The sequence below is a fragment of the Ceratotherium simum genome, chromosome 5 (genome assembly GCF_057802395.1).
Source record: "Ceratotherium simum simum isolate JZ-2026a chromosome 5, ASM5780239v1, whole genome shotgun sequence".
In the NCBI taxonomy this organism is placed as follows: Eukaryota; Metazoa; Chordata; class Mammalia; order Perissodactyla; family Rhinocerotidae; genus Ceratotherium; species Ceratotherium simum.
In genome coordinates, this window is record NC_141904.1 from 41,213,667 (window position 1) to 41,230,596 (window position 16,930).

A 16,930-nucleotide genomic window follows, 5' to 3' on the forward strand; every position below is an offset into this window, starting at 1 on the left:
TTAGTACAGCATTTATTCTTTTAGAAAGTTGCTAAACATGAGAAATGTTAAAATATATATGGGGAAGTATGTGTAAAATAATGGTAAAATTATACAAAGTACAACATAATGATTATGACTTTGTAAAATTGAGTACATATTGCTGGAAGAAGCTACTCATAGTGCACAGAGAATCATACATAATTTTAGGGAAGGACTTATGGGTATCATTTTTTTCATAAACTTGTATTGATATTGATGAAACATTTTACATTTAAAAAATATATGAATGAGAATTAGGTTTTTCACTGTTGTAGAAAGAAGTTACAATAAAGAAAGGGGGAATGCTAGAATGAAATTCATGGTGCTAGATTATAGTTGGAGGTATAAATATGGATTCATGATTTAAAAATATGTGTGTATATGTGTGTTACACATATTTATACAGATGGATAGATACAAGAATAAATATAGATGTATGTGAATGTGTAGGTTAGTACACTTGCGTATATTTCCTTGTTGTATCCACTGAGAGTGATGGAAATAGTGATATTCTAGTAGCAGATCTTGGTTTCTAAGTACCGTTCTCCAATAAAAGGAACCAGGTCTCCTTGGAAAACTAGTTGATTCCAGAGTTGAAGGAGGGAGAATAAAAGATGAACTAGAGCATCTTGTGGTGCCGGAAGGTAAGGAAGTGCTGAAAAAGAGAGAGAGAGATGAGGAAGAGCGTGTCAAAAGGACACAACTCCCAGTAGCCAAAGTTGGAACAACTCAAGCAACGAAATAAATAATAATGGTATTAGATTATAACCCAAAGAATAAAATAAATATCCATGAGTCCATAGGGATATGAGTAAATATCTGAATAAATAAATAGATGGGGAAGAAGCGACAACTCTTTGTTACAGAAGAATTCTAATTAATAATATAGAAAGAATGAGAGAAATAAAAGATCATTGTTAGATATCACACTAATCAAGCCTGCAGGTAAGATATACCAATAGATGCTAAAATTAGTGGGTAAAAGTTTAAGCAGAAACAGATAATTGCATAGTCTCTCCCCAAATATTTAGTAATTACAAAGGAAAAATAGTAACTCTAAGGGGGAGAATCCTGGCAGACACCACTTTAACCAGGTGATTAAGGTTATGTTCAGCTGTGATGTTCACCACTAAGATGACACATCAATAGCATATACCCCCGATATGACATGCTGAGAAGGGCACATCGCTTTTGTGGTATTCTTGCAAATATTGCATAACCTCAATCTAATCATGAGTAAACTTCGGACAAACCCAAACTGAAGGACATTCTAGAAGGGCATTCTACAAAATAACTGGCCAGTACTCTTTAAAAGCCTCAAGGTCATGGACAACAAGAAAAGATTGAGGAACTTTCACAGGTTGGAGGAGACTAGGAAGACATGACAACCTAATGCAACTTCAGATCCTAGATTGGATCCAGGAACAGAAAAAGGATGTTAGTGGACAAACTGGAAAAGTCCACATAAATTTGTGGGTTATTTAATATATTGTACCAAGCTTAATTTCTCAGTTTTGATCATTTTTCTATTGTTGTGTAAGATGTTAACATAAGGAGAAGCTGGGTGAAGAGTAGATGGGAACTCTCTGGATTATTTTTGTAACTCTCATAAGTCTAATATCTCAAAATAAAGCATTAAAAATATATGTGTATTGGGGAGACGTCCAGTTATGGTAATATTGTAACTAGATAACCTGAAAGAACAGGAATCTACAAAAAAATGAAAATTCTAGGACTGAAACTAAGTACTCACTAGAAGGGCTTAATAGCAAATTAGACAGATGAAGAGAAGGCTTGCAGATAGGTCAGTAGAAATGATCCAGAATAAAAAAGATGAAAAAATACAGAAGATAGCATTTTAAAATGTGGGACATAGTAAATAGGTCTATTGTGTAATTGAAGTCCCGGAAAGAGAGGAGAGAGAGAGAGAATGGGACAGAAGCAGTATTGGAAGAAATAATGGATGAGACTGATCTACAAGTAATGAAGATGTCAAGCCACAGAGTAAGCACTAACAACCCTAAGCAGAATGAAACAAAAGAAAACCATACCTAGGCACATGATAGTAAAATTCTGCTCAACCAAAAGGGGAAAAAAACCTTAAAGCATTTAGAGAAAAAAGACCCTCCATCTTCCAACAGAAATAAAATAAGCTAGAAAATATTAGAATGAAAGCTTCAAAGTGATGAAAGAAAATAACTTTCAATCTAGAATTCTAAACCTAGTGAAAATGCTCTTCAAAAATGAAGACATTCTCAACAAACAAAAACTGGTAATTCATTACCAGATAATAATAATTCATCACCAGAAGACCTGCACCAAAGGAATTCTTCAGAAAATGATAGAAGGAGTGAAAAGCAACAGTAGGGGTACGTTTGTGGAGAAATGTAAATTAATATTAAATATAAAGTAACCATAATACTGTAGTTGTTATAATAATAATATGTGCTATTTAAAATATATGTAGAATTAAAGGCATGACAACGGTACCCCATAAGTGGGAGGGTAAGTGGATTTAAAGTATTCTAAGATCCTTGGATCATCTTGGAAGTGTATAGGTGCTAATTTATATGAAAACTTTAATAATTCAGGGATGCTTGTTGTAACCTCTGGGCTAATCATTATTTGAATAGTAAAATAATATAAAAGTGACAGGCTATTCGAGGGGGAAATGTTCAAAAAATACTTGATTAATCTAATGGCAGGCAAGAAAGAGAAAAAGGAACATGACTGGTAGTACAAATAGAAAATAAAAAGATGGTAGATTTAAACCCAGATTTATCAGTAATTACATGACATGTAAATGGAATAAGTGCTCCAATTAAAAGAGAAGGATCATCAGCCTGGGTAAAAAAACAAAAACCAACTAAACACTGCTTATATGACATAACCTCAAAAAGATTGAAAATATAAGGATGGGAAAAGATATATCAGACAAACTTAAGCAAAAGAAAACTGGTATGGCTACACTAGTTTCAGGGCAAGTAGACTCTACGGCAAGAAGCATTAGTAGAAAGAAAGAAAGAAAAAGGACATTTCACACTGATCAAAGGTTAAAACAAAATCTATCCAAAAGGTACTATTTAAAATCTATATACACTAATGATTTAGCTTCAAAATTTTACAAGACTAAAAGAAAAACAGATACAATAACAAACATGTAGGAGATTTTAACATTTTTTCCTCAAAAAAACTTAAAGAGCAGATAGACAAAAAAATCAGTAAGGAAATAGAAGAATTGAACAGTATAATTAACAAACTATCTAACTGAGTTATATATAACACTATATCCAGCAATTGCAATATACATTTTCTTTTAAAAGTGCACATGAAACATTTACCAAAATTGTCTAAGTGCTGGGTCATAAAGCAATTATTAAAAAATTTCAAAGGACTAAAAACATACAGAATTTGAAGCCAGTGGACTTAATATAGAAACTAATAACAAGAATATAACTAGAAACTCTTCAAATATGGAATTTAAGCAACTCATTACTAAACCCATGCTTCCAAGAAGTCATAATGAAAATTAGAAAATAATGAATGGTCATTTTTAAATGGTACATCAAAGTTTGTGGGATGCAGCTAAAGCCATGCTTAGAGGAAAATGTATAGACTTATATTCACATGTTAGAAAAGAAATAGTTTGAAAATTAGTTATCTAGATATACATCTCAAAAATTAGAAAAGAATAGCAAATTAAGCCCAAAGAAAGCAGAAGGAAGGAAATAATGAAAACAAGGACAGGGCCGGCCCCATGGCTTAGCAGTTAAGTGCGCGCGCTCTGCTGCTGGCCACCCGGGTTTGGATCCTGGGCGTGCACCTGGGTTCGGATCCTGGGCGCGCACCGATGCACCGCTTCTCTGGCCATGCTGAGGCCGCGTCCCACGTACAGCAACTAGAAGGATGTGCATCTATGATATACAACTATCTACTAGGGCTTTGGGGGAAAAAAATTAAAAAAAATAAACAAGGACAAATTTTAATGAAATAGAAAACAAATATGCAATAGGATCAGCCAAGCCAAAAGTTAATTCTCTGAAGAGATTAATAAAATTGATAAATCCCTAGCAAAACTGATCAAAAAGAAAAGAAAGTACAAATTTACCAATATCAGGGAAAAAGAAGACATCATTATAGATCCAATAGACATTAGAAAGATAAGAGGTTTATGTAAAACTTTATGCCTAGAAATTTGAAAATGTAGATGAAATAGACAAATTTTCAGGAAAATACAGTTTACAAAACAGACACAAGAAGAAATAAAACATCTGGACAGTCCTATATTATGACATTGAATCTGTAATTTAAAACCTTCTCATAGTGTTCTAAAATTAAATTATGGTGATGGTTGCACAACTCTGTGAATATACTAAAACCATTGTATTAAACACTTTAAATGGGTGAATGGTTTGGCATGTGAATTATATCTCCATATAGCTGTTTAAATAAACAACAACAAAGAAACCTTCCCACAAATAAAAATTCTGGCCCTGATGGCTTCACCAGTGAATTCTTTCTAATATAAGGAAGAAATGCAACATCTTTTACAAACGCTTACAGAGAATGGAAAAAAGGAAACACAACCCAAGTTGTTTTATGAAACAAGTGTAATCTTGATACCAAAACCTGAAAAGAATTATTATAAGAAAGGCTAAACTTTGTCATGAAGAAAACTACAGAATTCCTAACAAAACATTAGCAGACTGAATTCAGCTTTACATAAAAATGATAAACATCACAACCAAGTTGGTTTGCTCTAGCAATGCAAAATTAGTTTAACCTTTGCAAAGCAATCAATATAACTTCCCACATTAACACAATAAGGGAGAGAACTCCTATAGTAATCTTTCAATAGATGCAGACAAAATTCAATATCTCATTGTAATTTTTTAAAAACTCTTAGCAAACTAGGAATAGAATAAAACTTTCATAATTTGACAAAAGATATCTACGAAAATAAAAATAAAACTGTTATTATTCACAGATGACGTGATTGTGTACCTAGAAATCCAAATGAATCTACAGATAAATTATTGGAATTAACAAGTGAATTCATTAAAAGTCTTGATGTAAAGTCAATATACGAAAACCAATTTTATTCCTATGTACCAGAGCAAACTATTATAAAATGAATTTAAAACAAGATACTATTTACAGTGCATTAAAAACAAATCAAATTTAGGGGGCCAGCCCGGTGGCGCAAGCGGTTAAGTGCGCGCGCTCTGCTGCGGTGGCCCGGGCCAGTTCGGATCCCGGGCGTGCACCGACGTGCCCCTTGTCAAGCCATGCTGTGGCGGTGTCTCATATAAAGTGGAGGAAGAAGGGCATGGATGTTAGCCCAGGGCCAGTCTTCCTCAGCAAAAAGAGGAAGATTGGCAGATGTTAGCTCAGGGCCGATCCTCCTCACACACACACACACAAAAATCAAATTTAGGAATACATTTAAATAAATATATACAAGACTTTGGCAGAAAACTAAAAATATAATTGAAAGAAATTAAAGGAGGGTCCAGCCCAGTGGCGCAAGCGGTTAAGTGCGCGCGCTCCGCTTCGGTGGCCCGGGGTTCGCCGGTTCAGATCCCGGGCGTGCACTGACGCACTGCTTGGCAAGCCATGCTGTGGCGGCGTCCCATATAAAGTGGAGGAAGATGGGCATGGATGTTAGCCCATGGCCAGTCTTCCTCAGCCAAAAAGAGGAGGATTGGCAGATGTTAGCTCAGGGCCGATTTTCCTCACAAAAAAAAAAAAAAAAGAAATTAAAGGAGACCCGAATAGATGAATAGATATACCCAGTAGTATGCTGGAGCCAGGTCGTATTAGCTCATGAGAGCTGACTGCACATCTCTTCCCAACTCCGTGTTCAGTGATGTCACATTGGTGTCTTGAAATCGACCATAATGAGAGTATTTACACCACAGACATCAGCAATCACTATCAAATCAGGGCTCTCCCCCACCCCCAAGAGTCAGTTGTTAAACATTTACCAGCACATTGTTGAATATGCTTTATTCATGGATTGGAAGACTCATTAATAGAGAGATGTTGTCAAAGAATAATTCAGAGGAATTAGTTATCTGCATGCTCATTTGTGGAGTAATAGTCAATACACTGTTGTCAGTGAACAAAGGCAAAAACAATTTATAACTGAGAGGAGAGAGAAAAAAATTGTAGTCTGGAAACAGTGAATCTTGTTTGCATATTTTTGGGGCAGCAAAGAGGCCAGTTGGGCAGTCTGTCCTTAAGCAGACAGAATAAGGATATCAAAACAATTCCAGGGTTTTTAAAATGAATTTTCCAGAAAACCTTGCAAAATTAATTGTGGAATATATGTGAAAGACTATCTTCCAGTGTCCTCCGTTAGTATCTCTGTCTTAGTCCAGGTCTGAACTATTTCCCTGATGAAAATTTCTCAACTCCCCCCATTTTGGTCAAAAGTTCCCAAAGGAGAGGATTTAACCATAAGGGCTTTAGTCTCTGATGCAGAATCATTATTGGATGTTAACTTGATATTGGCAGAATATAGCAACATTTAAACACCCGAATATCAAACAGTAGAGAGAACAAAATATAGGAGGGCAATGATAAATATTATAAGAAACATTTGGAACCTATTTTGTTTCCAGTTTTTTGGTCAGTGTAGGTCTAATCAGGAGACCTGAAAGATCAGTTTGGTCAATTTTAGTGAAGTACTTGGTTTTTTTCCCCTTGATTGATTGTTTCATCTTTTTCAAAATATGTATCCGGGTATTGTAAAATCTATTAGCTGTTGTATAGAGTTCATTCTGTTGGTTGATATTCAAACGCACATCTATTTAGACTCATTCTAGGTAATGAAGTTATTTACTCGAGCCTAAAATGACTTATTTCATTTAAAGTCAGTATTCATTTTGCTTCTGAAATTATCCCAGATTTGTCCAGTGGGAGCCTTGCAGGTTGTCTCCTGTGTTCTTTTGACATGTCCTAGCATTTTTTTGAGCACTTCCTTACATTCTGGCATTATAAGATGTTTCAGGTTCATCTTTTTTTTTTTTTTTTTTTTTTTTTTTTAATTTATTCACTTTTTTCCCCCCAAAGCCCCAGCAGACAGTTGCATGTCATAGGTTCACATCCTTCTAGTTGCTGTACGTGGGACTCAGCCTCGCGCTGGACGGAGAAGCGGTGCCCCGGGGCGCGCCCGGGATCCGAACCCGGGCCGCCAGCATCAGAGCGCGCGCACTTAACCGCTAAGCCACGGAGCCGGCCCTCAGGTTCATCTTGTACTGTATTTGTCCCAGTTCTGGAGTCAGTTTCTAAGATTGCCTGGTTTCTTTTAGTGGAGCATGGTATTTAGAAACCAAGATCTTAGCACTAGATCTGCATTTGCTACCAGGGTATCATCACTTCTAGGTCCTTTCAATGGACAGAGCTGGAGAAAAATAGCAGTTTCATAGGTCCAACCATATATGTGCATATGTATGTATACCCATATGCACTCATATCCATACACAGGTACATATATATTTAAAATCACGACTTCATACTGGTACCTCTAATTACAGTTAATTCCACAGTGCCTCCTTCCATTCCATGCTTTATAGCTCCCTTCTCCTGCCGTCATCTGAAGAATCTTGGAATAAAATTCTTCTGGAAGTCTCTGCATCTAGTGGTTTTTTAGTGAGCCTCAGGGTCAGATCTCTATGGTGACTGGATGTCCACTTGCAGGATTCTAAGTATTTATATGGTGGGAGGCATATATCCCAGATGTGTTATGTTCTGGAGCTTGGGAATAGTGTTTGTGGTTAAAAGCACTTGATAGAAAAAACAAAAAAAGTACTTGAAATGGTGTTTTCTGGCATGGTTTTAAGGGCAACTTTCATTGCTGTGTCTTTTAACATATTCAGTGTTTCAGTTACTATAACTATGTAACAAGTTGCCCCAAGACTTAGTGGTGTAAAACAGCCATTTGCTTGCTGATCAGATAGGACACAGCAAGGACAATTTATCTCTGCTCTGTAATGCCCAGGGTCTCAGCCAGAAGACTGGGGGCTAGAACTGTCTGAAGTCTCCTTCACTCACAGGTCTGGTGGTTGATGCTGGCTTTCAGCTCAGACCTCAGTTCCTCTCCCTGTGGGCCTCTCCCTAAGGTTTCTCCACGTCAGCTAGTTCCCTCCCTCCCCTCCCCTCCCCTCCCCTCCCCTCCCCTCCCCTCGCTTCCTCAGAACATAGTAGCTGGTTTCCCCAGAGCAAGCCTCTCAAAAAGAGAAATAGAATCTGGCACAGTCTATTATATAAATTGAATTGTATCCAGTGATGTCCCTTGGAAATGCACCTTGCCTCTATTGGGCATGTGACTGTACATAATAGTTATTTACCCAGCTAAACTGTAAGATTAATAAGGATAAAAACATTTTCAAATTTGCAAAGTCTTTAAACATTGATGTCCCATGCACCCTTTCTCAGGAAACTCCTAGGAAACATGCTCCCCTCATAGAAGTGCATAAACCAAGGAAGAGGAAGGCATGGCATGTGGGAAAGAAAAGTAGGAAAGAGGGGAAGGAAATCCCCAGGTTAATGGTGGAAGGGTTTTCTAGTTACTGTTGCTGCAAAGCAAGTTTCCCCAAAGCTTAGCAACTTAAAACAACCCTTGTATTATGCTTACGGATTCTTTGGATTTGAAATTCAGACAGGGCACAATGGGAATGGCTTGTTCCACAACGTTTGAGGCTGAAGCTGGTAAAAGTCAATGCCTAGGGGTGACTTGAAAGTTGGGTGCTGGAATTATCTGAGGCACTTTCACTCACATGGTAGTCAGTGCTTGGTGTCGGTAGCTGTCTACCGGAGCACCTACACGTGGCTTCTCCATGTGGCCTGGACTGCCTCGTAGAATGGCCGCCTCAGGGTAATCGGAATGTACATGGCAGCTAAAAGTGAGTATCAGAGCTTCTAAGTGAATATTCTAGCAAGGAAGATGGAGGTTGCATCACTGTTTATGACCTCACCTTGGAGGTTACACAGCACTGCTTCCTCTGCATGCTGTAGGTTACAAGTGAGTCACTAAGGTTGGCCCAGATCTGAGGGGAAGCTACATAGACCTCACCTCTCAATGGGAGCAGTGTCAAAGAACTTGTGGACGTGTCTTAAAACTGCTACGGGGGTTGTCCTGGATGATAGTTAGCAAGAGGTGTTGCAGGCAACCAGCCCAGATTGGAAGAGGTCAGAAGGCTCTAGGAGAGGTTCATTTATGAGGTAACATTGATAAGAGTCCCTGATACATCTGGACACCTTGGGAAGAGATTTGTAGGGTAGTGGAGAGGGATTAAATTATTCATAAGTACATAGCAAGCAAAATAATTAGTTGATTATTAACTCCAGGAAAAACAGAAATTGTATAAGGGAGAGAAAGGAATCATAGTTTACTTCATGCCCAGCTGTGAATAGCGTTTACATAGTAACAATAATGTAAACATTAGTTACAGATCTAACCAGTAATAGGATATAACTTTTAGTGGGAAGATGGGGGATAGGAAGGGCGTGTCATAGGGTGACTTTGATATGGGAGAGGAAAGAGAGAATATCCATATCATCCATCCATAATTAATGCCTAAAACTGAAAGAAAAAAAAACATGCTATTTGGAGACATGGAAGTAAATTCCAAAATAATCAGCTCAAGGAGGAAAGCATGTTTGCCTTGGAGGAATGGGAAATGGCAGGGGTGGGGTGCAGGGAAGAGGGCAGGATTTCTATTTTCAAAACCTCGTAGAACTCTTTGACTCTTTATGTGGCTGTCCAACTTTGAAGAAAATAACTTAAAAAAAAAAACAACTTTATATAAAAATATACTCAGGCCCAGGTATACAAGTGTATACCACCAAACATTAGAGCTAATCCCTCTTGTATATAAACTCTTTCAGAGACTAGAAAAAGAAGGAATGAACCCTCATTATTGGGTAATGAGCCTACTATGGTCTGAATGTTTGTGTCCCCCCCAAATTCATGTGTTGAAATCCTAACCCTTAACGATGATGGTATTAGAAGGTAGGGCCTTTGGGAGGCGCTTAGGTGATGAAGTGGAGCCTTCACGAATGGGATTACTGGCTTTATACCACTTGAGGACGTAGCAAGAAGGCACCGGCTATGAATCAGGAAATGTGCCCTCACCAAAACACGACCATGCTGGCACCTTGATCTTGGACCTTCCAGCCTCCGGAACTGTGAGAAATAAATTTCTGTTGTTCATAAGCCACCCTGTCTATGGTATTTTGTAGAGCAGTCTGAATGGACTAAGACAGAGCCTAGTGTCACCTTGACACCAAAGCCAGATAAGGAACGATGCAAATGAAAACCATTAAGCTGATCTTGCTTAAGAACAGAGGTACCCCACACTCCCCAGCCTTTTAGAGCTGCGAGAAAGCTGCCCTGTCCTGAGACAAGGAGCAGAATGGGACACGGACTGTGAATGCTGGAGGCTGAAGAGTTGTGGTAGCAATAGAGACCTGGACCTTGTAAACCAGGGGTTTATGTGTTTCATATACTTTCTATTTTGTTTTCTTTCAGTATTTTGGTAAATTTAAAAAGACATTTGAGGACAAAAGAACATAGGAGCAGAAATTCTAAGTAAAAAACAGCAAACCAAATTGAGCAAGAAGAAGCACACACACACACCAGAAGCAAATTGTGTATAACCCAGGAATGCAAGGAATGTCTTCACACAGGGCCTTGAGTTGGCAGTTGGCTGCCCTGAGCCTGTCATTTTTTCCTACAGGGCTTCCAGTGCTGCTAAGGAAAGCCAGCCCGCTCCACAATCCTTATAATTATCGCTGCCCCAGGCCTTGTAACCACCGTAGCTACCACATGTTTCCACGCCTGACCTCCACCTGTACCACATTTCAACGCATGACCTCCACCTGTACCGCACCTCAGTTGACCATGGGTGAAAGCCTTAGTAATTGTAATGCCACTGCATACCAGGAGTCATCACACCCTACTTTCCGCCAGCTAGAGTTCTTATTGCTGCCAGACTGGTGAGAAAGCCAGCTCCAGCATCTCGTCCAGGGTCTGCTGTTTTAGGACCCTCTGATGGCAACTGTCATAGCCTGAGTTCCCCATAAAGCAGAGTCTGAGGTGGTGAGATTATGTGCCATCATTTAGAATTCTAGGGAGGAATGAGGAAAGGGGATGGAAGAAGGGAGAGTCAATATGAGAATATATATTGAGCCGACAACCATTAAGTGCAATTGATTTTTTCTTCTTATGGGCTGTTCCCTAAGAAGCCATATAAACTGCAGGCTCCTGCCTTTCGTTGGTCAGAGGTTTGCTTTGTGTGGCTGGGAGCAAGGCTCTCTGAGGCATGCCTCAGTGGACATGAGGAGCAGCTGCTTCCGTGAACACCTGGATCTGCAGTGACAGCAGGGGCTGCAACTAGCTTTGTGTTTGAGAGAACATCAGTCTGACTGAGGGAACAGCACATGCTGTTGCTAGGGCTCTTTCATGTACATGTGAAGACCTAAGGAGACAAAACTGAGTTTAGTATCCTTGCCATATGGAAAATAATTTAATCCCTACTTCACTCCATATTCCAAACAAAATACTTTCCAGCAAATATCCCAAAGAAAAGAACGAAATTTTAAGAAGAAAATGTAGGAGATCTAGAAAGATTTCCTGAGACTGAAGCATAAACCATAAAAGGTTGATAAATTTTATATTGAAATTTTAGAAACTGTACATCAAAAGACAATACAAATTATAAAGTTAGAGATGTTTATAACATATAACTTACAAAGAAATTAGTACCCAGAATATATAAAGAGCTCCTATGAATCAATAAGAAAAAGATAAAGTGCAAAATGGTAAAAGGATATAAACAGACAACTCACACAAGAGAAAACCCAAATAGCAAATAAACATAGGAAAAGATGCTCATCCTAATTAGTAACAGAGAAATGAAAATTAAAACCATAATATGGGTCTCTCCACATTTGGATCTGGTTCACAGATGGATTGGTGTAATATGTTGTGCTGGCCAAAAATGGACTTAAATGTTGATTTAGGAATGCATATCTATGAATAAAAGTATGAAGACGTACTTCAAATTTATGTAGCTGTTATCTGGTGGGGGGCTGGGATAAGGCTGCATCTGTATTTTTAATGTTTTATTTCTTAAGCTGGATGATGGAAACATGGCTTTTGTCATGTTATAATTTACACATTTTTCTTCCAGTGTAATATTTTACAAAATAGAAGGAAAAGATGTGTACATGTATTGAGCTGCTCTTCTGTGCTAGGCCCTCTGCTGAGTGCTGGTGGGGGTTGGCACTGTGTGAGTTCCAGGCCTTGCCCTTAGGGGTCTCCCAGTCTGAGGGAAGGAGAAGGGAAGGCAGGGTTTAATAGAGGCTGGACAGGTTGGGTGATGGAGAGAGGCCCAGTCACAACCCTGGCATACAGGTGTCCAACCGTCTTTGGACTGGGCCCATATGAAAAAGTGGCCCAAAGGAATATGTGGAGAAGAAGACAGTAAGAGGCAAGGTGGGCAGAACTTTGGAACCAGATGTCCTGGGCTCACATCTCAACACTGGTACCGGTTCAGGAGCCTCTTTGAACTTCAGTTTCTTTGAACTTCAGTAAAATAGAGATAGTTCCTACCTTTCCTGGTCATTGTGGTGTTGAGGAGGCACACAGCAGATGCTCAACAAACAGTAGCTGTTATGTTAAACAGGACAAAGAGTAGGTCAGATCTATTCCCACCCTCATGTTCACTTGGTATGTTATTTTTTCCAAAAACAATCAAAAGTAGATAGAATAGCATAATGAATCCCCATGTACCCCTCACCCAGCTAAACGGTTACCAACATGTGGCCAAGCATATTTCGTTTATATCCCTCCCCTCTTCCCATATTATTAGTAAATCCCAGACCTCGTATCGTTCATCTGTACGTGTCGCTGTCTAAAAGAGCTTTAAACACCTTTAAACAGATGGTCATCTCGCTGCAGAACACCACCTCGACCAGCCGCTACCTGCGAGTCATCCCGCCGTCTACTCCGTACTTCGCTCTGGGGTTGGGTAAGCTCGGTGTAGCCGTTGTCGAGACTGCCTCAGAATCACATGTTGGGCTTGCTCCCAGTTACAGGCCCTCCTGGCCCTCGGATGACTCCTGTGTCTGCCCTGAGCGTGGGCCCACATGTCCCTTAGCAGTCCCCGGAGGCCCCGCATGCTGGGCGGGCAGCCTGCCTGCTCACCCTCCCAGTGAAATCTCTAAGCCTGGGCAGCTCCTTTCTCCATCCCCTCCCTCCAGGCTCTTGTTTTACTGTCTCCTCACCAATCACGCTGTCACTGCCCTCAGTCAGGCTGTCCTCGTTCCTCACTTAAACCATTGCAGTGGCTTCCCAGCCAGCCTTCCCGCTCAGAAATCTCAAATGTCTCTCTGCTGCCCACAAAATAAATTCTAAGCCATAGGGCCAGGCGTGGCCCCACCTAACTGTTCCAGATGGACCATATCACCCCCCTCCCTGGGCCTAGTATTTTTACGTGGAGTCCCTGCCCTTGCAGCCTGCTCCCTCGCATGCCCTGGTGGTTCTGCCTTCGGCATGGCCTTGGCCCAGAAGGCATTTCCTCACAGAGCCAGGCCCAGCTGTGGCGGGGTCTACCCGTGCCCTCTGGTTGCTGTCTGTAGCACTTGAGCCCAAGCCCTGGTGACTCATGGGTCCCCAGATCCTCATTTGTCGCTTTTGTCACACACAGGGATGTTCCCAGGAAAAGGTGGAATGGTGGCTCCTGGAATGACCTGCCAGTACCCTGTCCAGTTTTTGCCCGACTGCCTTGGGGATTTTGATGATTATATTTTAGTTGAGACCCAGTCAGCCGAAGCACTCCTGATTCCCCTGCAGGCCCGGAGGCCGCCCCCGGTGCTGACATGTGAGTGTGCGCTCTGCCTCCTCCAGGATTCAGTTAGGGTTGGCGAATCCCTATAACGACTGCCTGCTCTCAGGGGCCCTTTGTGGCAGCACCTAGCTTGATCCTCTTGGGCAGGGGCTTCTGGGTCCTGAGGAGGGACCTGCTAGCAGCTTCTACACAGTCTTCCACAGTGTCAGGCTCCAATTGTCCTGCTTCCCGGTGAGGGCTGACTCTGAATTACACACGTCAGGGGAGGAGGCCAGCAGCCCAGCTAACCCCAGATAGGCTTCGCTGGCTGTGGATACCCCTGAGTGGGCCTGTGCCTCACTGAGGCAAGGAAGGAGTGCCTGGAGCCCTCAGCGAATGTCACCTCTGTGGCTGTGGGGGTGGCTTCTTTGGGAAAGCTGGCTTTGGCTGGGCTCCTTCCTCCACAAGCCTCTTCAGCTGGGCACGGGCTGGAAGTTGAGACTCTGAACACAACCCCCACGATGCTGGCCATGCTGGGTCGCCCTGGCTGAGGCCTGAGTTCACGATGGGCACTGACTCCTGCTGCTCCAGCCAGGAGAGCATGGAGTCCCATGGTTCTGCTGCCATGTGGGAGCAGGGGTCAGGGCCTGTCCCCATTCTCCCTCTCTGCTCAGGGTGCTGGGCCGGGGCCCCATGCTCTTCCACAGCTACTCTGAGCTCTGGCTGGACCTCAGGAGAACAATGACAGTAGAGCCTATTCAGAGCAACGTGTTATTTCTCTTGCCGATCTCTTCCTGTGGTTGCAGTGTCACCAGTGTTGGACTGTGGTTACTGCCTCATTGGGGGAATGAAGTTGAGCAGATTCATCTGCAAAAATGTGGGCTTCAGTGTTGGCAAGTTCTGCATTATGCCGAAAAAGAGCTGGCCGCCGCCAAGCTTCAGGGTGAGTGATCACAGATTGCTACCTGGAAAAAGAGCAAGTCTGTCAAAGGAAATAACCCTGTGAGGGACTTGCTGGAGTGCACCTATGATTGGAAACACACAGAAAACAGAATTTATAACCTCTCTGTCCAACTGCCACAATCCAGACGAGAATCCATATGTGTGGAGACCAGTGCTATAGTTCTGGTTAGGCCGCTAATACCTGCGTGACCCTGGGCAGGTTGTATCACCTCTCTTATCCTTCAAGGCCTGCCTCAGATGTCACTGCATTTGTCCAATCATTCAGTCATTATTGCAGCAAATGTTTGAACTTATCAGAGGTCACAAAGTGGCAGCTCTTTGGCTGAATTCTGTGGGCATATTTATTTGGCACAGAGCTAACATTTACAAATAGGGAGATTTCACATAAAAATCTGCATTTCCAGTCTGTCTGAAAAATTGGCAGATGTGTAGCCCTGGGCCAGAATTCACTGTGGCCCTGTTGGCTGGAGTCAGGAAGCAGGGCATGAGCACATTCTCTCCTGTTTGCCCAGCCCCACCACTCTCCCTGGCAGCCGAACACTGACACCCTGGTCATCACTCTCACATTGTTATTCCTGTTATGGTAGAGAGATTTCTCTGTACCTGTGTCTCCAGAAAAGAAGCAGTAGGTCCAGAGGACTACATGTTCCAAGACACACATTTTACTCGTTTCTGATGCCTGCCAGGGTCTTGTAGGCATGGGTTTGTGTCCCTGGCGTGCTACATGGCTTCCTGCATGGACACCAGGGCTGCAGCTCTGCTGACAAGATGGCAGCTGCCCCCGACTCAGGAGCTTATAGGGTCGGGGATGGAGGCAGACACATAAGCTGGTATCAGCCACACAGGGGCCTCTAGTAGGGAAAGGACTTGCTTTGGGAGCCCACCTCCTGGGTGAGGCCTTCTCTCATGCCACCTGCTTTGTGTCTGAAGCAGTTGTCAATGGTATCCCTTGAACCTCCTACCAGCAGTCAGCTCTTTATGATGCTCTGTGACTTACTCATCTTTAACCTTCAGAACCTCATCTGGTGCCTGGTAAAGGTTGAGTAAGTGCTTGCTGAACAAATGAGCCTCAGTTTCTTCATTTACGGGGGACTGGATGATCCTTGAGATCCTTCGAATCGCAAAATAGATGTTTGGAGGAGAGAAGTTTGTAATCTGAGCACTAGATTTTACAAATTCTACCACACTGTTGTATAATCTTCTGCTTTTCTTTAAGGCTGTTGCAACCATTGGCTTTGTCAAGCAACCTCCCTTTGGAATCCTCCCTTCAGTGTTTCAGCTGGCTCCGGGGCAGGCCATATTAGTGGAGGTAGGCAATTAGACGTTGCTGTATATTTCTTCCTCCTTATGATTGGTCATGACTATTTCTCACCTGCTTGCGTGATTTCATTTGCCTCTGTATTTTCATGACCCAAATATCCCCTCCCATCCCAGGTCCCAGCCTTAGTGGTTTCTGTGTAGGAGCATGTTCTTGCATTTTGTGGGGTGATGTCATTTGACTGTCTTATGACCTGTCTCACAAAACAAGTGTAGAAGAGCCCTAGCAGTTCCATCATGATCCCTGAGCCTTGCTTTCCATACCATTAGCCTGGGAGTCACCTCCACCAACATCTAAGCTGCCCTCAGGATCTTCCCTTGGTTCTTCAGTCTCTCTCGGACAACCTCCCCACCCAGGCCTGCAGTCTCGTACCTGGGCGATGATAGTGGCCTTGTTCTGTCTTTCCTATCTCATCCTCAGTTATATAGTCAACAGAGTCTGCCTTCCTTAGGCCTTACTCTGAACCTCTGCAGAAGCTCCTAGAGTCTGATCCCCTGGCTCTGGGCTTCTCCCTTCCTAACTGGCCCCTTTCGGCGGTCCCTTCAGCTCATCACACCTCTAGGGGCTTACTGGCCCCCAGAAAAGCCTGTGAGAAATGGTGATGTCTTCCTGCCCCTGTTGCTCCACAGTTGCCTTCACCCTCCCTGACTCCCTGGTCCAGGACTCTGACTCTGTGCTGTCAAGTGGTTGGGTGTGATGCTGCCGCAAGCATGCACAGCCTTCCTCACTAGCCTGTGAGAGAGGCACCGACGTTCAAGAGTAAAAGCTGTCTGGTCTCTGGGGACGGGGA

The 16,930-nt window shown here is 42.1% G+C and overlaps 1 protein-coding gene across 1 annotated transcript in view; it reads left to right on the forward strand.

Annotated features, from left to right (window-relative positions):
- Positions 1 to 16,930, forward strand: part of DLEC1 (DLEC1 cilia and flagella associated protein) — a 72,628-nt gene that overhangs the window by 19,076 nt on the left and 36,622 nt on the right. Inside the window, exons 7-10 of the mRNA XM_014790604.2 lie at positions 12,974 to 13,061; positions 13,740 to 13,913; positions 14,666 to 14,802; positions 16,039 to 16,131. Of these exons, the coding sequence (XP_014646090.2) occupies positions 12,974 to 13,061; positions 13,740 to 13,913; positions 14,666 to 14,802; positions 16,039 to 16,131 (492 nt within the window). The remainder of the gene's footprint in view (positions 1 to 12,973; positions 13,062 to 13,739; positions 13,914 to 14,665; positions 14,803 to 16,038; positions 16,132 to 16,930) is intronic.